This window comes from Tachysurus fulvidraco, chromosome 15, assembly GCF_022655615.1.
Source record: "Tachysurus fulvidraco isolate hzauxx_2018 chromosome 15, HZAU_PFXX_2.0, whole genome shotgun sequence".
Classification (NCBI taxonomy): domain Eukaryota; kingdom Metazoa; phylum Chordata; class Actinopteri; order Siluriformes; family Bagridae; genus Tachysurus; species Tachysurus fulvidraco.
Genome location: NC_062532.1, coordinates 23,262,423 through 23,280,115, shown reverse-complemented (window position 1 = coordinate 23,280,115; position 17,693 = coordinate 23,262,423). Strand labels below are relative to the sequence as shown.

Here is a 17,693-nt window from a genome sequence, read left to right as displayed (position 1 = left end):
ATGTGGTGTTTTAACAGGGAAAAGTCTGAGGGTTCCTGAGAAGGTTCCTTTCCGTATGACTCACAACATAGAGACTGCATTAGGAGTCACAGGAGTGGAAGGAATCTTCAGACTCTCCTGTGAACAGGTAAGAGGTTATAAAACATCTCATTAGCGCTCCTGAGGTTCGTGTCCCTTCTCTAGTCACCGAGTATCGGTTTCTTTTCGTCTCCCTCAGGTGATTCAGATGATGCGTCGGGGCAGAGAGACCCTCCTGACCCTGCTGGAGGCGTTTGTGTACGATCCCCTGGTGGACTGGACGGCAGGTGGAGAAGTGGGCTTTGCCGGCGCCGTGTACGGAGGTGGAGGGCAGCAGGCGGAGAACAAGCAAAGCAAGAGGGAGATGGAGAGGGACATCACACGCAGCCTGTTTTCCTCACGTGTAGCTGAGATCAAGGTGAGGCGGATCCACATACTTTGTAGTGTTTCTATGGCAACATGCATCTGAATACTGTACTGTGCTGTACACTACAAACCTGGTGAAAAAAAACAAATCTAGAACTGTAGACTTTTATGGGTGTAAAGTCGTTATCTTGTTTATTTTATTGCAGGTGAACTGGTTTAAGAACCGTGACGAGATGCAGGCGGTTCTGCCTCAGGTGGAGATGGATGTGGAGGAGTACTTGAGGCTGCAGGAGCAGCTTTCTCAGGTGGAAAAGGTGCAAAGTAAGCTGATGGAGGAGATGGCGTTCCTGGAGGGAGCAGACAGCAGAGTGGACCACCCCATCCAAACGCTGGAGCACAGGTCAGCACCACCACCACCCAACACTAATGATGGTCCAGTGGTTAAGGTGCTGGATTCCTGATCAGAAGGTCGGGGTTCGAGCCCCCAAGCTGCCGAGACCTCAACGTTGGGTCCTTGAGCAAGGTCCTTAACCTCACCTGCTCCAGGGGCGCCGTCCTATGGCCTGACCCTGTGTTCTGACCCCATAACCTGGGATATTTGAAAACTGGGGCAGTCGTGGCCTAATGGTTAGAGAGACTCCTAACCCTAAGGTTGTGGGTTCGAGTCTCGGGCCAGCAATACCACGTCTGAGGTGCCCTTGAGCAAGGCACCGATCTCTCTTAATATAATTGTTTCTAAAGTAACTGCTCATTTTGCAGAGACTCGTCATTACGTTGTGAGAACGTGGTCGACTTTATTAACGCTTTTTCACCCTCTGATGTCAGATATTCGGAGCACACACAGCTACAGTCGAGGCAGAGGACCGTACAGGATGCTATCCAGAGCAAGCTGTCAGATCTGGACCAGTGGCTTTCTCAGTACCAGGCTGCCTTTGGGAGTCTGGAGGCCACGCAGCTTGCCAGCCTACTGCAGGAGATTAGCAGCCCCATAGACCTCGGTATTCACCTCAAACTTGGGATCTCTGTAGAGTTTAAAACACCACCTTGATGTTTGGAGTTTATATTTCCTGCAGAGCTCAAAGATGAAGCTGTCAATGATGTAATTTGTCCTCCCTCCCCCTTGTAGGTCCACCTAGTTATGTTCCCGCTACAGCGTTTCTGCAGAACGCAGGTCAGGCTCATCTGATCAGCCAATGTGAAGCTCTGGAGGCGGAGGTGAGCGCTCTGCTTCAGCAGCGCCGCTCCATATTGCGCGCCTGCCTCGAGCACCTGCACAGCTACGCCACCGTGGCACTGCTGTACCCACGAGCTGTCCTGCACCGCCACAGGGTCTACACCTGGAAGCAGTGGATGGAGGAGCTGATGTGCGACATGACCGTGGAGCACTGCCAGGCCATCTATCACCAGTGAGTCTCTGAGCACCGTTCCCTGATTACTGCTGCAAAACATTTATTCACAGCTGAAGGTCTGTTTTTAAATGACCTCTAACTTTGTACCACTGCATCCAGTTATGAGATGCAGTTCGCCCCCCAGCCTCCAGCCACCACGTGTCAGTTCCTTTCGAGTGTGGAGCTGGCGCTTCAGCACCATGCGGCGGAGACCAACACGCGGCTCATGCGACAGGTGGAGAGGCTGAAGGCGGAGGGCGCTAGTGTGCCCGTGTGTGAGGAGCAGCTGCAGGAGATCGAGCGCTGCATCAAGGTCTTTCTGCACGAGGACGCCGAGCTTGGCTCCTTCAGCCTGGCCGGGATCATCATCTCTGCCCTCTGCAATCTTACCAGGTCTCTCTTTCTCTCGGTCTCTCTCTTCCTTTCCTCCCACCACCCAAAGACATTTAAAAAAAAAATTTCTTCTTCTCCATATAGACGTAATCTGGTGATGGAGGGTGCAGCGGGGAGCGCAGGAGAGCAACTGTTGGAGCTGACATCTCGTGATGGCGCCTGGTTTCTGGAGGAGCTCTGCAGCATGAGTGGAAATATCACGTGTCTGGTGCAGCTTCTGAAAGAGTGCCAACTCCAGTCCCACGACCTGGACGTCCTCAGCCCTGAAGACACCTCCCAGGCCGTCTACCTTGCCAACGGAGTCTACACCTGCTTACAGGTGAGGGTCTGACGGGTTCTGTGGGTAGTTTAAATGCGCTGTACGTTATACGATATTCCAACAAAAGATCTGATGACTTGTACGGCTACTTCGCAGGAGCTGAACACCAATTTCCGTCAAATCATCTTCCCCGAGGCTCTGCGCTGCATGCTGAAAGGAGAGAGCACGCTGGAGAGCATGCTGTCTGAGCTGGACTCTCTGATAGAGCAGTGTGCAGACGGCATGTCCCTGCAGGGCCTGGGGGAGGCGCTACAGGCTCATCTACGCAACACTTCTATGGGGCTCGATGAGGATGTGGACGCACACTACCTGGAGGTCACCAGGTAAAGGCGGCGGTTGGCGTGTATTCGGTTTAGATTAGACAGGACTTGAGGTGTTCTATAAGAGATCTGGTGCTGATGCTAAACCTGGGTGACGTGGAGCACCTGTAAAGGGCAGGAGCTACACCTGCATTTGATTTAAAAGCATAATGGACCAAAATTATGGTTTTGACTGTTTGTGCCGACTACGTTATCTTTAAAAAAGGCTCGGCCCAGTTTGTCAAGTCAAGCTTTATTTCAGCTAGGGCTGGGCGATACGGCTGAAAACCGTATCACGATATCAGTGCTTCATATCGGTCGATATCGATAATTATTGATATTTTTTATGACCCATTTAAAATAAGGACCAGGAGAAAAATCTATTAGATTTAAACCTTTTTATTGTAAACTTCACCTTCGTCTGATCAGAATCCCCTCAGTTATTAAGACAGAAACGTCACCAAACAGGAAACCTCCAATAATTATAATGTAAACATGAGTCTAAAGGCACAATGAACACTTAACTATTATCTCTTAACATTTAAGGTGAGAAATGACAGAAAATGTAATAAATGCTTAATAAAGTGTAATAAAATAGTGTGAAGTGTTAAATATAAACAGAGAAACCTGAGAATTTAGTGTTAGTGTCACTCCCTACGTTGCTAGGTTACCAGAGAGCGAGCACCTTTGTTAATGCAACCAGACTTGCTTCACGACCTCCGTTTTCTTCTGACGAAGAATAAAAAAATATCGAACATTTTTTATTGATATCGATCACGTGTCTATCGCGATACATACCGTTATCGTTTTATCGCCCGGCCCTAATTTCAGCCATATATATAGCTGGTGCAGTACGTGGTCATGTGTACCTGTAAACCTTTCCTGTGTGTGATTAGGATGTAAAAAATCACACGTTGTTTGTACTGATTCCAACAGAATTACATTGTTTTCCCTCCGTGTGTGTTTATGATGTAAATGTGACTCAGCGAGGCACTGAGATTAAAACACATTCTACTTTTTGCTTCCTGTCTGTTTTGTACCCAAATGAGATGTTTACCTCATTAACCTGGACTTGTGCCTGTTCAGGGTTCTGCGTGCTCAGTACTCGGAGCTGATACAGCCTCGGAACATGGAGGGCTCCGTTCAGGACACCCCTAAAATGAGCGCTGGACAGATGCTGCTGGTGGCCTTTGACGGGATGTTTGCACAGCTGGAGAGTGCTTTCGGGCTCCTGATAGAAAAGGTGATTGTTGCACGTGTCTGATTTGGTCTGTGTTTAGAGAAGCATCGTAGCTCACACGTTATTTAACCTCCTGCAGTTGAACTCTATGGATATTCCTGCTGCTTGGAGGAAGGTGGATGTGATCTGGGAGGCTCGAGCCACACAGGTTCATTTCTTTGACAACGTGCAGACGCGGCAAGTCCTGGAGGAAATGTTCTTCCTCAAGAGGCTCCAAACAATCTGTGACTTCTTCCGGCTGTGTGCCTCGTTCGCTCAGACGTTGTCGGGTAAACGGAGATGTCTGACCTTTTGTTATATATTTTAATCAGCAAATGTGATTTTGGAGCTGGAAAAAAATCCAAACAGCTGAGATTTCTCTCCTCTCCCTCAGGCACCTGCCCTTCTCCCAGCGACGAGGCCCCGCCGTCTAACGGCCCCGTCCCCTTAGTGAAGCCCATGTACCGCGGCTCCACGGTGGTCAGCGAGGACCAGATGATGCGGCCCATCAAAGCGTTCACAGCCGACTTTGTGAGGCAGATACTGATGGGTCTCCCCACTCAGGCTCTAGGTCTGGCTCTCTGCAGCGCTCTCAGTGCTCTCGGCACGGACCTCATCGCTCAGGTCGAGGCTAAAGACTTCGGTGCTGAGGGGAAGGTGTCTCTGGATGACCTGTGTAAGAAGGCAGTGGAGCAGGGTGTTCAGGCAGGACGGATCTCTCAGCTGCTGCTGAACAGGGCCACGGTGTTGGCCAGCTCATACGACACGGCCTGGAAGAAGCTGGACCTGGTTCGCCGTCTGGAACTCAGCATAGACGCCTGCAAGGTCAGCCTGCAGAGGGCGCAGCTGCACATCGCCATGTTCCAGGTAACGTCCCAGGAGGTTTAAGTCAGCTCTGTTACGGCATTTACTGCCTGAGTGTCAGACCCTGGGTAAGGGGTGTGGTCTAAAGATGGAGCTGTAATTACTAACAGTCGTTAGTAACCGCTAGCAACCAGTAGTGCCATAGCTCCTTTCCTCCTTTATTTGCCCTTTAGTTTGCTATTGAAATGTATTTACCAATCTGCTGTTGATCTTTTCTGCAAGTTGAGCAATTGAGTTTTGTGCTTTTTGTTATGATGATTGTTGCTCTCGTAAGAAGTGCATTCATTAACCGAGACTCCATTCTTCCTGTCACAGTGGCAGCATGAGGACATTCTAGGGAATCGCTCTCAGCCCATGACGGTCAGCCCTCCGCCTCGCTCCATCATACTCAGCAACATGAAGAAGAAGCTGTACAAGCTCAGCCAGGACGACGCAGCCATCGCCAGCGTTCAGGTTAGATGTCGTCATGTCTTCCCCCTCGATGCGCGTCTGTGTACATCGTACTAAAATGTGTGTTTTTATTCTTGTAGGAAAAACTGGCGTCACTCGAAGGCAGCATCGAGCAGAGGTTGAAGTGGGCAGGTGGAGCAAACCCCGCTCTGGCGCCTGTGCTGCAGGACTTTGAGAGCACCATTACCGAGCGGCGTGCCCTAGTGGTGAAGGAGAGTCAGCGCACCACTCAGGTCACCTTCCTGTGCAGCACAGTGCTTAACTTCGAGGGCCTTCGCACGCGCACTCCTGAGGCTCTGAGCATGGATGCTGCTCTGTTCGACCTGGTGAAGCGCTGCCAGGCCACGTGCTCCTACGCTGCCCAGTTCAGCACCTCGGTCTCCTCTCTGGAGCTACAGCTACTCCACAGACTGGTGCGTCTCGCTCTAGAACACATTTATCGTTATAAAGAACATGTCTTGAGTAGAACAAGGTTCACAGGGCTTTACAACTGACCTTACTGCTCTGACCATGTCTGTGTCTGTAGAGTCCCGTGATGGAGCTGTCTGTCGGCACCCCTGAGTGGATGGCATGTGCTCAGAAGCACCTGTCTCAGGAGATGGCAAGTCAGAGGGCGGTGCAGGAGGAACGAGAGCAGCAGCTGGACTCGGTTACTGAAACCTTGCAGCTGCTGGTGGACACCATTAAAGGCATTCTGTCTAATCACAATCGCCTGCTGGCTGACGTCAAGCACCTGCTCCGTGCCATGGCCAAGGTGTGTGTGATGGTCTCTGTCTGTCTCTCTGTCTGTCTCTCTGTCTGTCTCTGTCCCTCTCTCTGTCTGTCTCTGTGTGCGTGTCTCTCTCTCTGTCTGCCTCTGTGTGTGTGTGTGTCTCTCTCTCTCTCTCTCTCTCTCTCTCTCTCTCTCTGTCTGCCTCTGTCTGTCTGCCTCTGTCTGTCGCGCTCTGTCTGTCGCGCTCTGTCTGTCGCGCTCTGTCTGTCGCGCTCTGTCTGTCGCGCTCTGTCTGTCGCGCTCTGTCTGTCGCGCTCTGTCTGTCTGTCTCTCTCTGCCTCTGTCTGTCTGTCTCTCTCTGCCTCTGTCTGTCTCTCTCTCTGCTCGTTCATCCCCTAAGGCCTGTTGTTTGTGGTGTTCAGGATGAAGAAAGCGCCCTTGCAGACGGAGAGGAAGTGATGTACGAGGGCAGTGTTCGTCAGTTCCTGAGTGACTACAAGGCTTGGCAGGATAACGTGCAGATCGTACTGTTCACAGTGGTGCAGGCAACCGGGCAGCCGCGCAGTGTGGAGCAGGTGGAGCTGCTGCAGGAGATTCCCGCTACCCTCAAGGAGCTCAAAGGACAGAGCCAGAGGTGACACATGCACTCAGTACACACTGTACCCACTTTATCAGGAACACATGCCCATTCAAACAGTTCTCTGTATCACCATATATTCAGTTCTCTCCTCATCACCTTGACTGTCTCTCTTTTCCCCCCTCTCTCACTCTGTCCTCAAATGTACCCCTTTTGTCCTCTCCATCAAGCCCAGATAGTATCTACTTGAAATCTGTTTGTACATAAACAACTGATTACTGTTTGTATGAATCCTGATGCTCATAGCTTCACTTCAACCACATTTTTGTCGTGTGTGTGTGTGTGTGTGTGTGTCCGTCCGACAGCGTGTATAATGGGCTGGTTGGGTTTGCGTCTCCCCTCGTCACAGACCGGGGAAGTGACTGTGCGAGCCCCTCATCGACTGTGCAGACGAGCTTCGCCGCTGGTATGAAACCAGATTCTTTCATTTGTATTATTTTAATTCATTTCTGTTGTTGTGGCTTTCATTAATTTTGTGTGTGTGTGTGTGTGTGTGTGTGTGTGTGTGTGTGCAGCAGTGAGATGCAGTGGTGTGAAGACGCAGCCAGACTGCATGTCTCAGAATGCTCGTAAAGCCCTTTCTCGCAACTTGGGGACCCCAGCAGACACACCGCCCAGCACCCTGCTCATAAGCAATAAAAGCCTGGCCCCGAGCCCTAAACGCACAGTCCGGGACCCGAAGACTGGGAAAGGTGTGAAAACTTCCTGTTATTCGTCTGTACCAGGGGTCGGCAACCTGCGGCTCCGGAGCCGCAAGTGGCTCTTTCATCCCTCTGCTACGGCTCCCTGTAGATTTGGAAACTAAATATTTAATTTAAATTTTTTATTTTTGTTAGTTAGTTTTTTTAATGTAATTCTAAGATCATGATGCTCTTGTAACATTAAAATAAACCGTGTTTAATTTTTTATTTTTTTTTTAGTCGCTCAAAATATGCGTCATAACTGCCGACTTGCGAAATCTGACACATAGAAGCAGGTGCAGTTTTGGTTTGCTGCAGCCGGCAAGTTAAATGTTTGTCATGCAGGGCTGTCAAGTGTCATGCATCGAGAGTGACAGTCACGCATTTGGGTCTTTTCTCACACTCTCCCGCCGCACATCGTATTTCTCACACAGAAAAACTTTTTGATTATCATATATTTAATAAGCCGCAGCGCCCAAAATGTATCAGTCCGCACTGCTGTCTCTGTGGAGCCGGGCAGGAATCAAGCGCGTCTCAGTTCTTAGTCGAGCCTGACACTTATCAGCCAATCAAAAAAGAGGCTACACAACAGCCAATCAGAAAATAGCACTATCTGGGGAAAGATTTAACGCAACATCCAATGAAAAAAAAGCGAGGAGTTAGAGATGTCACGCTCGCCTGTCTTCAAAACTTGAGAGCGCTGGTCATGAATATGAAGGACTCAGTTATATATTAAACATTTTATTTGAAAGTAACCTTCAACCCAGCGTCTTTTTACTTAAGGTTAGTTCAAACTGTTCAAAATATTTTTGTTTGCCTGCAGAAATAAAATTGCGTTTACTCGGTAGCTGTTAATTGATTTCATAAATGCAACACACTACAGTTTTTTTCTCTACTTTCCATAAAGGTAAAAAAACGATATATGCAGCGTTCTCTTCATTTTAGATGTCAGAATTTTGTGGCTCCCTGTGGTATTTTTTCTGCTGGGAACGGGTCCAAATGGCTCTTTGTGTTTAAGGTTGCCGACCCCTGATCTGTACGCTTTAAAATGATGTTTAGATTGTAGAGTGTTGGTTTGTACACGATGAAAACCTAAATAGAATGAAAATAAAACCTAAAAATTCCATAAGAACGTTTGGAAAAACAATAACTTTTTTTTTTATTTATTTTTTAAGCTGTGCAAGAGAGAAACTCGTACGCTGTGAGTGTTTGGAAAAGAGTGAAGGCGAAGCTGGAGGGACGAGACACGGACCCCAACCGGAGAATGAGCGTCACCGAGCAGGCATTGATCCCTCCTCACTATCAGTGCTGTTTTCATGCTAAGCACCTTTTTAATCACTACGTTCTAACTCACCTGTGTGTCGTCCATCTGCAGGTGGATTACGTCATCAAGGAAGCCACGAACTTGGACAACCTGGCGCAGCTGTATGAAGGCTGGACGGCGTGGGTGTGAACGGGGATTTCCGCATCGGTTCACTTCAGTTCCAGCGAGGGTCAGAAATCCACCAGAATCCACCGGGTCTGGGGCATCGGAGCCACAAAGCTGCATGCAGGCAAATAAACGGGGGTTTGGGTGGGGGCATTGAGGCCCTCCCGTGCGCCCACACGGGACCTCCCTCCCCCCCGTAGCACAGCAGCAGATCCAGCTAACACCAACAACACGATTCTCTGGTCTGCACACGTCTCCCTGTAAACGTGCAAGGGGGGAAACCTTGAGGACAGGGGATGGGGGTGTGGGGGGGTAAGATGGAAGAGGACGACACTCTTTCAACTTTAACAACCCCCTACCCCCAATCCAACCCCTGCTTCATCAGCGATAATAACGCAACGTCTGTCAGCTAGCGATAACGAAGCTTGTGTTTTAGAGCAGGAGGCTCACTGAGCAACACACCTCTGGACTTCTCTTGGGAGGCGGGGGCTGCACTCCTCCCACCATCCTCTGGCCTCTGTTTTTGGATGGCTTTCGAGAGAGCGAGGTTGGGGCGGACGAGGCCAGCGTACACCGGGCAGGTGCATAAGGCTTTAAAGGGGTACTCCATTTAAAGCCAAGACAGCTGTTGGCGGACCTGCGGGTTCTTTAAATATTTCAGTCAAGACTGCTTTTTTTTTGGGGATTTTTCTTTCTTTTCTTTTCCCCTTTCTCTTTTTTGACGGATTCGTATTCCGAAAATTACTTTCTATACCTCGACCCCTTCATACTCGAGTGGACATTAAATGTTTTGGGGGAAAATTTCATCGTTAGCGTCGGACATAAAGAACCTGAAGTTCCTCAGGCTGTTAAATGTTTCTTTAATCGACCAATGAGATTTAAGAATAGACGAGTCGAAGCATTTATTAAAGCCTGTTCCTATTTGTTCTATAAAACTTTCAGAAATGCCACTTTTTTTTATTTCCCCTCTTTCTCTTTAGTATGTATCTTTACATATTTGTGTATTTGTAGGTATTTTGCTGTCTCTTCTTTACTAGCTGATTAAATTAGAACCTTTTTGGTTTGCCTGTGAAAATGTCCTTGCTAATAAATAGTCCCCACTTGGCTTGTGTTTTACTGAGCTTTATCTCGTTTTTACATTTTTAGTAGGGGGTGTTAAGTGGATTAGTGCTGTGGTGATGGTAGAAATGTTGTCTCTTAATGATTTTACTCCTTCGTTTGACAAATAAATCTGGATTTCAACTGCTAATCTATTGGCTATTGGTTTTTACCTTGAACATGTGTTTACACCGTAGACATGGTGCTGTACGGAGACGTGTGCAGACTGCAGGATGTTCATGTCACCCTGTTACTGTAGGGCAATTAATTAATAAACCACTTAAGTAAACGATTAGTAGGAGTAGCAGCAGTAGAATAAGACTGATGCTGTACCCTTTTGCATTTTTTTAACCTTTTTTCCCCCCTCAGTGTCGTCAGAAAAAAGGTGGACACAATAAACAAGTGCATGTGCATTCATTCACCTGCCTGCTGAATATTGACGAGCTGTGAGGAAAACACCAGAGAAAGGAACAATTGCTCGATATACTGCTCCATTTACTCTACATACTGCTCTATTTGCTACTCTTTACTCTCTTTATTGCTCTATATACTACGCTATTTACTCTATTTACTGCTCTATCTGCTTCTATTTTCTCTATATAATGCTCTATACTATCTAGATACAGCTCTATTTACTCTATATACAGCTTTATTTATTGCTCTATTTATATACTTTATACTGAAGTAATAACTGATCATTATTCCATTTTACCGTCAATAAAAACACAAGCCCACGTTTATCTTGATGCTTCGTGCTTCACTGAACCCAGCAACATTCAGTAAGAAACTCTGACCCCTTCTCACCAACACCGTGACTGATTTTACTGTAAAATTCAGCATCTAGTTTTAGATTTTAAACACAAAGTGAAAATAGTTCTGTGTAAAAAGCGTCTTTTCTCCTCAGAGCCTCGACAAACCGCCTCACTTCAAACAGCACTGAGCTACAGAGCTGGAGCTGCTTCGTGATTGGCTGACAAGGCAGGGGGGGAAAAGAGCTTTAATGTGATTGGCTGACAGGGCAAGAAAAAAACGCTTTAACGTGATTGGTGATTTTAGTCATATGAGGAGACGAGTCTAAATTCTAATTCTAATTCTAAAAGTTTATTTAATATATTATTTACAACACAGGACAGGTAAGATCATAGTTATTATTATTATTATACATCATCATCATTATCATCTATTATTATTGTTGTTGTTATTATTATTATTATGTGGTCCCAATGCACCTCCCATTCACAAGCTGAAATAAAAATAAAATGAAAGAAATAAAAATGCAGTAATAATAAAGAAGCCACACTTGATGGTGTGATAGATGTGAACGACCAAGTGAGTCGAGTCGAGTCGATTCCTGAGTTTTAACACGCCGTGTTGATGAAGCTGTTCAGATTAATAAAAGTCATAATGAGCTGTTTGTGTTTCTGTAGATAAAAGAAATGGGAAATTCACACCCAGGTGCTTCAAGGGTGAGTCGAGTTCATGTGAATCAGTGAATCAGTTTGAGCATTCGGGATGTTATTTGTTTCAATATTTCTGCTCGCTGCTGTGGTTATTAAAACTTCTCATGATGATCAAACTGCAGTGAAATATCTCTGTGCTCTCTATAGAGGAGTGAGGAGAAGATAAGTAGCAGATGTGGAGCTGCTGGAGCGTCCACTATGGACACAACACCTGACCAGGGACAGAAGTGTTTCAAGGACATTTTGGACCTCTTTCTTGATCTGAGTGATGAGTATGTTCGAGCTGTGACTCTAATATTTTAATCACTTTATTTCCAATTAAATAAACCATTAGATGGGTCTTCCAAGGCAAACAGGTCCTGGGTGATGGGCCAGACAAAGCGGTTCAAAACCCCTTATGAGGAAAAATATAACAAGGTCTGTGACGTCGCCCGGTATGGCGCAAAAGGGGCCCCACCCTGGAGCCAGGCCTGAGGTTGGGGCTCACATGGCCGGGTCTTACTCAATGGGGCCCGGCCAGGCTTAGAAGGAGCGATGTGGGGTTGAACTCCTGTGGGCCCACCACCTGCAGGAGGAACCATAAGGGGCTGGTGCAATGTGGATTGGATGGCAGTCGAAGGCGGGGGCCTCAACGACCCAATGCCCAGACACGGAATCTGGCTCTGGGGACATGGAATGTTACCTCGCTGGGGGAAAGGAGCCTGATCTGGTGTGGGAGGTTGAGATACCGACTAGAGATAGTTGGGCTCACCTCCACACACAGCTTAGGCTCTGGAACCCAACTCCGCGAGAGAGGCTGGACTCTACTACTCTGGAGTTGCCCGCAGTGAGAGGCAGAGGGCTGGCGTGGGCTTGCTCATAGCCCCCCAGCTTAGCAGCTATGTGTTGGAGTTCACCCTGGTGAAAGAGAGGGTCATTTCCCTGCGCCTTTGGGTAGGGGATTGGTCTCTCACAGTTATTTGCGCTTACGGGCCAAATGGCAGTGTAGAGTACCCAAACTTCTTGGCGTCTCTGGGAGGGGTGCTGGAAAGTGCTCCGACCGGGGACTCCGTCGTTCTACTGGGGGACTTCAACGGTCATGTGGGCAGCGACAGTGACACCTGGAGGGGTGTGATTGGGAGGAACGGCCCCCCCGACCTGAACCTGAGTGGTGTTCTGTTATTGGACTTCTGTGCTAGTCACAATTTGTCCATAACAAACACCATGTTCAAGCATAAGGGTGTCCATCAGTACACATGGAACCAGGGGACACACTAGGTCAGAGGTCGATGATCGACAATGTGGTTGTTTCATCTGACCTCTGGCCATGTCTTGGACACTTGGGTAAAGAGAGGGGTGGAGCTGTCAACTGATCACCACCTAGTGGTGAGTGGGATCCTATGGCGGGGGAGGAAATTGGACAGACTTGGCAGACCCAAAGGTACTGTGAGGGTCTGCTGGGAACGTTTGGCAGAGTCTCCGGTCAGAGAGATCTTACAATCCCACCCCCAGCAGAGCTTCAACCAGATCCCGGGGGAGGTTGGAGACATTGAGTCCAAGTGGACCATGTTCTCCACTTCCATTGTTGTCGCGGCCACTCGGAGCTGTGGCCGTAAGGTCTCCAGTGCCTCAAAGAAATTCTGGCAAACCGTCCGGCGCCTCAGGAGGGGGAAGCAGTGCCCTGCACACGCTGTTTACAGTGGGAGTGGGAAGCTGCTGACTTCGAACTGGGGACATCCTCGGACGATGGAAGGAGTACTCCTCAACCCCACTAACATGTCTTCCACTAAGGAACCAGAGGCCGACTACAGGGGATCACACTCCTCAGCCTCTCCGGAAAAGTCTATGCCAGGGTACTGGAGAGGAAAATTCGGCCGTTAGTCGAACCTCGGATTCAGGAGGAACAATGCGTTTTTTGACCCGTTGTGGAACACTGGACCATCTCTATACCCTTGCCAGGTTGCTGGAATGTTCATGGGAGTTTGCCCAACCAGTCCACATGTGCTTTGTGGATCTGGAGAAGGCATTCGACTGTGTCCCTCATGGTGACCTGTGGGGGGTGCTCTGGGAGTATGTGGTCCGGGGCCCTCTGCTAAGGGCTGTCCGGTCCCTATATGACCAGAGCAGGAGTTTGGTTCGCTTTGCCGGCAGTAAGTCAGACTTGTTCCCGGTGCATGTTGGACTCCGGCAGGGCTGCCCTTTGTCACCGGTCCTGTTCATTATTTATATGGACAGGATTTCTAGGTGCAGTTGGGGTAGAAGGCCCCGGGGAAGAACTAGGACAGGCAGGAGGGACTATGTCTCTTGGCTGGCCTGGGAACGCCTCGGTATTCCTCTGGAAGAGTTGGAGGAAGTGTCTGGGGAGAAGGAAGTCTGGGCGTCCCTGCTTAGACTGCTGCCCCCGCAACCCAGTTCCGGATAAGCGGTAGAAGATGGAATGGAATGGAATTAGATGCTGATTTTCTGTCTCTCTCTCTCTCTCTCTCTCTCTGTCTCTCTCTCTCACTCTCTCTCTGTGTGTCTCTCTCTATGTCTCTCTCTCTTCCTCCCTCTCTTTCACTCTCTCTCTCTCTCTCTGTTTAAAGGGAATGGAAAGCCGTTAGCAGGGACACGGAGAAGGAGGTAAGAGTGTGAGATTACTGAATAATGTGTGGGATATAAATATGAGACTTGATTGATCTGACTAATAAAGAGATGAATCAGTGAACTGTGGAATATTCTGTTTGCAGTCAGTTAGATTCAGTGATGTGTGTAAATCTGTACAGTTATTTATAGTGTTTTTGGCTGTTATGTGAAATGTTAACTGATGCTGTTGTCATCATCACATCATGTCCCTCATTTTCTTTCTTTTACCTCAAAAGGTCACAAGGTTGGATTTTGCATCTGGGTGCACAGACATTTTGGAGACAGCCTTGTCTGCAGTCGTTCTGCATTTACTAAAACCTCTCCACAAAAGCTTCGGGATTGAAGCGATTCTCGCAGCAAACAACAAACTGAAGTCGAACTTGAGCAAGCAGTCTGCCTCACACGCCTCGGCTCAAAGGTAAACTTTACCGACCTGCTGCTCAGTTTTCTGTGGTTTAGGAACGATTGGCTGTTCAGAAATTCTGATTGTTGTAGTTTAGTTGTGTTTATTTAGTTCACATGTGTGTGTTGATGTGAAAATAATATTCATTCTGGCTCCTGTTCTCTTTCTGTGTGTATGAAGATCTCCTACAGAGGCGTCTGATCTCATCTGTGATCTCTCTCAGAAAATCGTCACAGAAATTAAAGGTGCGATGCTGGAGGCAATCCAGAGCACGGCATCACAGAGGGGTTCACCACCTGCAGGAGATCCAATCTCACAGCTAGATGATCTCAGCATTGCATGTACTAATGAAATCTGTGAAAAGATCTTGGACCTGTATCTCTCTGAAGAGCACGTGAGACCTGAAGGAGAGAAAACACCAGAAACATCTCTAAAGTCCCACCAGGACGTCCATGGGGTAATGAAGGACTTGGAAGAGGTCGACCCGCACAGGTCCTCTTTCTGGTATAATGTAAAATGCTTGATCTCTGAGTTAGTCTCCACCACACCTCAAGTGGTGACTCCTCAGGCTGAGAGACCTTTGAGTGATGAGTTTATGAGCAAAGCCTCACAAATGGTAGGTGAAGTTCTTCAGAAAACTGAGAAAAAACTCGCCACCTCAATGTTACCCCAAACTACTGTCCCTGCATCCAGTGAGACAGAACTGAATTTCTTGCTGGATCTGGTCAAGAGCTCGGTCACCTCAGAGAACATTCAGGAATCTGTGGCTGTTGAACAGTTGCTTCAGGCCACTAATGTTGCAGACAATATTATGCTGAAAAAGTTATTTTCGAACATTTTTTCAGGTTTAACGAGTGCAAAAACCTCGGGATCCAGCCCAGCGTCATCGTTGGGCACGTCAGTTGATCTGAATCAAGTTGCTGTTGATATCATAAACAATGTGATCAGTGGATCAGCTATGGAGATCGGAATAACTGACATGGAAAACAGAGTGGAAACTTGGCTAGGTGAAGCTCAGTTGAGTGACGCTGACGCTCGCTCGTCTTGTTACTCAAAGAGCTCCTCAGACATTTCCTTGAAACTCCAAAGTCTTTCTAGACTTGAAGATCAAAAGCCTGTGCAGCAGTTTACAGATGCAGAGACGAGGCCTTCAGTCCAAAACAGTCCATATGTGTCTCTGCATTTTTTCACTGTAGTTCGAGATCGCCTGAAGGCTTTCTTTACAACCTTCTCTGAAGATGCTGCTGATGATAAAAGGGCAAATGAGGATCTTGTCAGTCCCAATTACATCGGCGGGGACGTCTCGGTTCACGCGCTAACAAAGCCTCCGTCTCCGGAGGAGATGATAAGGCAACAAGCACATGTAATAACAGATGTCATTTCAAATCTCCTCCTGAGGAACGTGTCTAAAGCAAGACAGATTGGGCGCAGTTCATCAGATTCTGTTCTGAAGCACACTTTCCACTTTCCTTATAAGCTCGTTTACACATTTGTTGAGCAGTCCATCAAGACTTTACTACAGAATGTGGTGAACACTGGGTGGAACGGGGCTACTAAAGTGCAGAAGATCTGCTTTGTGGACAAATCAACCAGTTGTCCATCTACTCCAATGCTCCAGGATCCTCAGATATCAGCAGCTTCATCAAGCTCGGTTCATCGTGCTGTTGTGGAGGAGAATCTGAAACATCTGAGCATCCATGAAATTTCCTTTTATCCAGCAGCTACGAATCTGGAGGTGAAAAATCAGCTTGGATTTCGCTTCATTGTGAAGATGAAAAAGGCTGTAATCAGACTTCCGTCGGTATGCAGGACATTTTCTCTTTTTTCCAGTGTCAGAGCTTCTGAGTTTTATTTTTAGTTATTGATAATTGTGTGTTTATTGATCATTAATCACTGGATTTACGTCGAGCGAATTCGGCAGGTCTTTAGTCATCTTATTTTGGTTCTGATTTGTCTTTGTGTTTTCCAAACTCGCAGCATCGCAGGAGACGGCACAGAGTTCCTCTGCCATATGTTATACGGCCGATCTCTGCTGGTAAGTCTTTCAAATTGAATTAACCTGTGATTTTTTTTACCATGTTTACGCCACATGTCCTTTAGTGTATATCACGTAGTTCTGACCTTCATCAGTACTCTGATTCCTGAGAAGAAATGATGATGATGATCATGTATGTTTACGGTGTTTATATTTAACGAGTGTGATGATCATGATTAAGAGTTTGAGCTCTATCCGTTCCTGCTCTGTGCGACCTGATAAACAGCTAAAACAGAAGGTTTTGTCGGTATGATGTAACTCTGCTTCTTCTCATTTTCAGCTTCACACAGAGAATTAAAGGCCTCAAAGTTGATTTGCAAGAAAGTTCGCAGAACACTGGGCAGGATCTTCAAGTCGCGTCTGACCAAGAACTAAATACAAATAAAATAAATTAAAAAACGATCTTAGAATATAAATAAACATATAAAAATGTGCCTATGTACGTATCGGATTATTCTAGTAACGTGTTTTTCTATTTTTTATATAACTTTTGTCTTTAAATTCTGTTCTATTTTGAGATCACATTCAATAGATATGGATGAGATCTATCAGTGCATTTTGCCGTGTGGTGTTTATGAATATTTATTATTTATTTTCAGTTTACAAGCTTCAAGTGTGTTTTTTCATCAATTCAATGTTTCATAGTTTCTTATTTAAAGGGAGGAAAGTGGTAGCTCAGTGGTTAAAATGTCAGACTGTTGAACCCTTAACTACTTAACCCTCAATTGCTCACCTGGCAATATGAGATAAGTATAAGTGAAATGCTGGTAATGTAATGTAATGTAAAGTGCTCTTATAGTTTCACAAGACAGACCTGAAACCGTTGTCACAAAGGCAGAGCGAAACACACAATGCGGCACGGCAGTAGCACGCAGCGGCCACTGGACACAATATGGTGCTATTTACGTTTTTTAGCCCGACTGTTGCTAGTACATGGTCACCAGAGACAGCGATGTTCATGTATACAACACAATACATTACAATACCTCATGTAACTGCTGCTATAATACGGTACTAATGTTCATTCCAGTATTTCTGCACATGGAACTGTGAAAATAGAGTATTTACACTGGTGCTGTTTTTGTGTATTGTCTTTTGTGAAATGTTTTGTATTTTTTGTTTGCACTGTCTTTTGTTGTCCTGCACTGTTTGCACCAGGTTGTACAGATGCACTTTATGTGGCTATGACTAACTTGCATAAGTCCTTATAGCACCACGGTCCTTGAGAAACGTTGTCTCATGTCACTGTGTACTGCATCAGCTATATATGGTTGTAATGACAATAAAAGCTGCTTGACTCTTGACTTGACCTGAAGTTA

General features: G+C 47.0%; 2 protein-coding genes across 6 annotated transcripts in view; both read left to right on the top strand.

Moving 5' to 3' along the window:
- The window catches only part of smg1 (SMG1 nonsense mediated mRNA decay associated PI3K related kinase), a 35,285-nt gene extending 25,262 nt beyond the window's left edge, over positions 1-10,023 (top strand). For all 5 annotated transcript variants that reach the window (XM_047800598.1, XM_047800597.1, XM_047800596.1 and 2 more), the window contains exons 44-62: positions 18-127; positions 218-436; positions 591-784; positions 1,210-1,382; positions 1,511-1,790; positions 1,893-2,165; positions 2,250-2,484; positions 2,581-2,807; positions 3,870-4,026; positions 4,103-4,292; positions 4,397-4,869; positions 5,182-5,319; positions 5,397-5,729; positions 5,843-6,070; positions 6,451-6,662; positions 6,971-7,071; positions 7,181-7,357; positions 8,521-8,627; positions 8,721-10,023. In XM_047800598.1, the coding sequence (XP_047656554.1) occupies positions 18-127; positions 218-436; positions 591-784; positions 1,210-1,382; positions 1,511-1,790; positions 1,893-2,165; positions 2,250-2,484; positions 2,581-2,807; positions 3,870-4,026; positions 4,103-4,292; positions 4,397-4,869; positions 5,182-5,319; positions 5,397-5,729; positions 5,843-6,070; positions 6,451-6,662; positions 6,971-7,071; positions 7,181-7,357; positions 8,521-8,627; positions 8,721-8,798 (3,905 nt within the window). In that variant the 3' untranslated portion in view covers positions 8,799-10,023. The remainder of the gene's footprint in view (positions 1-17; positions 128-217; positions 437-590; positions 785-1,209; positions 1,383-1,510; positions 1,791-1,892; positions 2,166-2,249; positions 2,485-2,580; positions 2,808-3,869; positions 4,027-4,102; positions 4,293-4,396; positions 4,870-5,181; positions 5,320-5,396; positions 5,730-5,842; positions 6,071-6,450; positions 6,663-6,970; positions 7,072-7,180; positions 7,358-8,520; positions 8,628-8,720) is intronic.
- An 868-nt stretch (positions 10,024-10,891) lies between these two features.
- LOC113662590 lies at positions 10,892-16,806 on the top strand. Its single transcript, XM_027177527.2, has 8 exons — positions 10,892-11,005; positions 11,300-11,338; positions 11,480-11,604; positions 13,897-13,933; positions 14,173-14,354; positions 14,520-16,140; positions 16,317-16,374; positions 16,655-16,806. The coding sequence occupies exons 2-8, from the start codon at positions 11,309-11,311 to the stop codon at positions 16,747-16,749; spliced, it is 2,148 nt and encodes a 715-aa protein (XP_027033328.2). The 5' UTR covers positions 10,892-11,005; positions 11,300-11,308; the 3' UTR covers positions 16,750-16,806.
- Positions 16,807-17,693: the final 887 nt, after the last annotated feature.

Excerpts from the sequence above, each read along its gene's own strand:
- LOC113662590 (XM_027177527.2), top strand. The coding sequence starts at position 11,309 with ATGGGAAATTCACACCCAGGTGCTTCAAGG. Across the intron at positions 11,605-13,896 it reads TTTCTTGATCTGAGTGATGA|GGAATGGAAAGCCGTTAGCA; the intron begins GTATGTTCGAGC and ends CTCTGTTTAAAG. Across the intron at positions 14,355-14,519 it reads TCACACGCCTCGGCTCAAAG|ATCTCCTACAGAGGCGTCTG; the intron begins GTAAACTTTACC and ends GTGTGTATGAAG.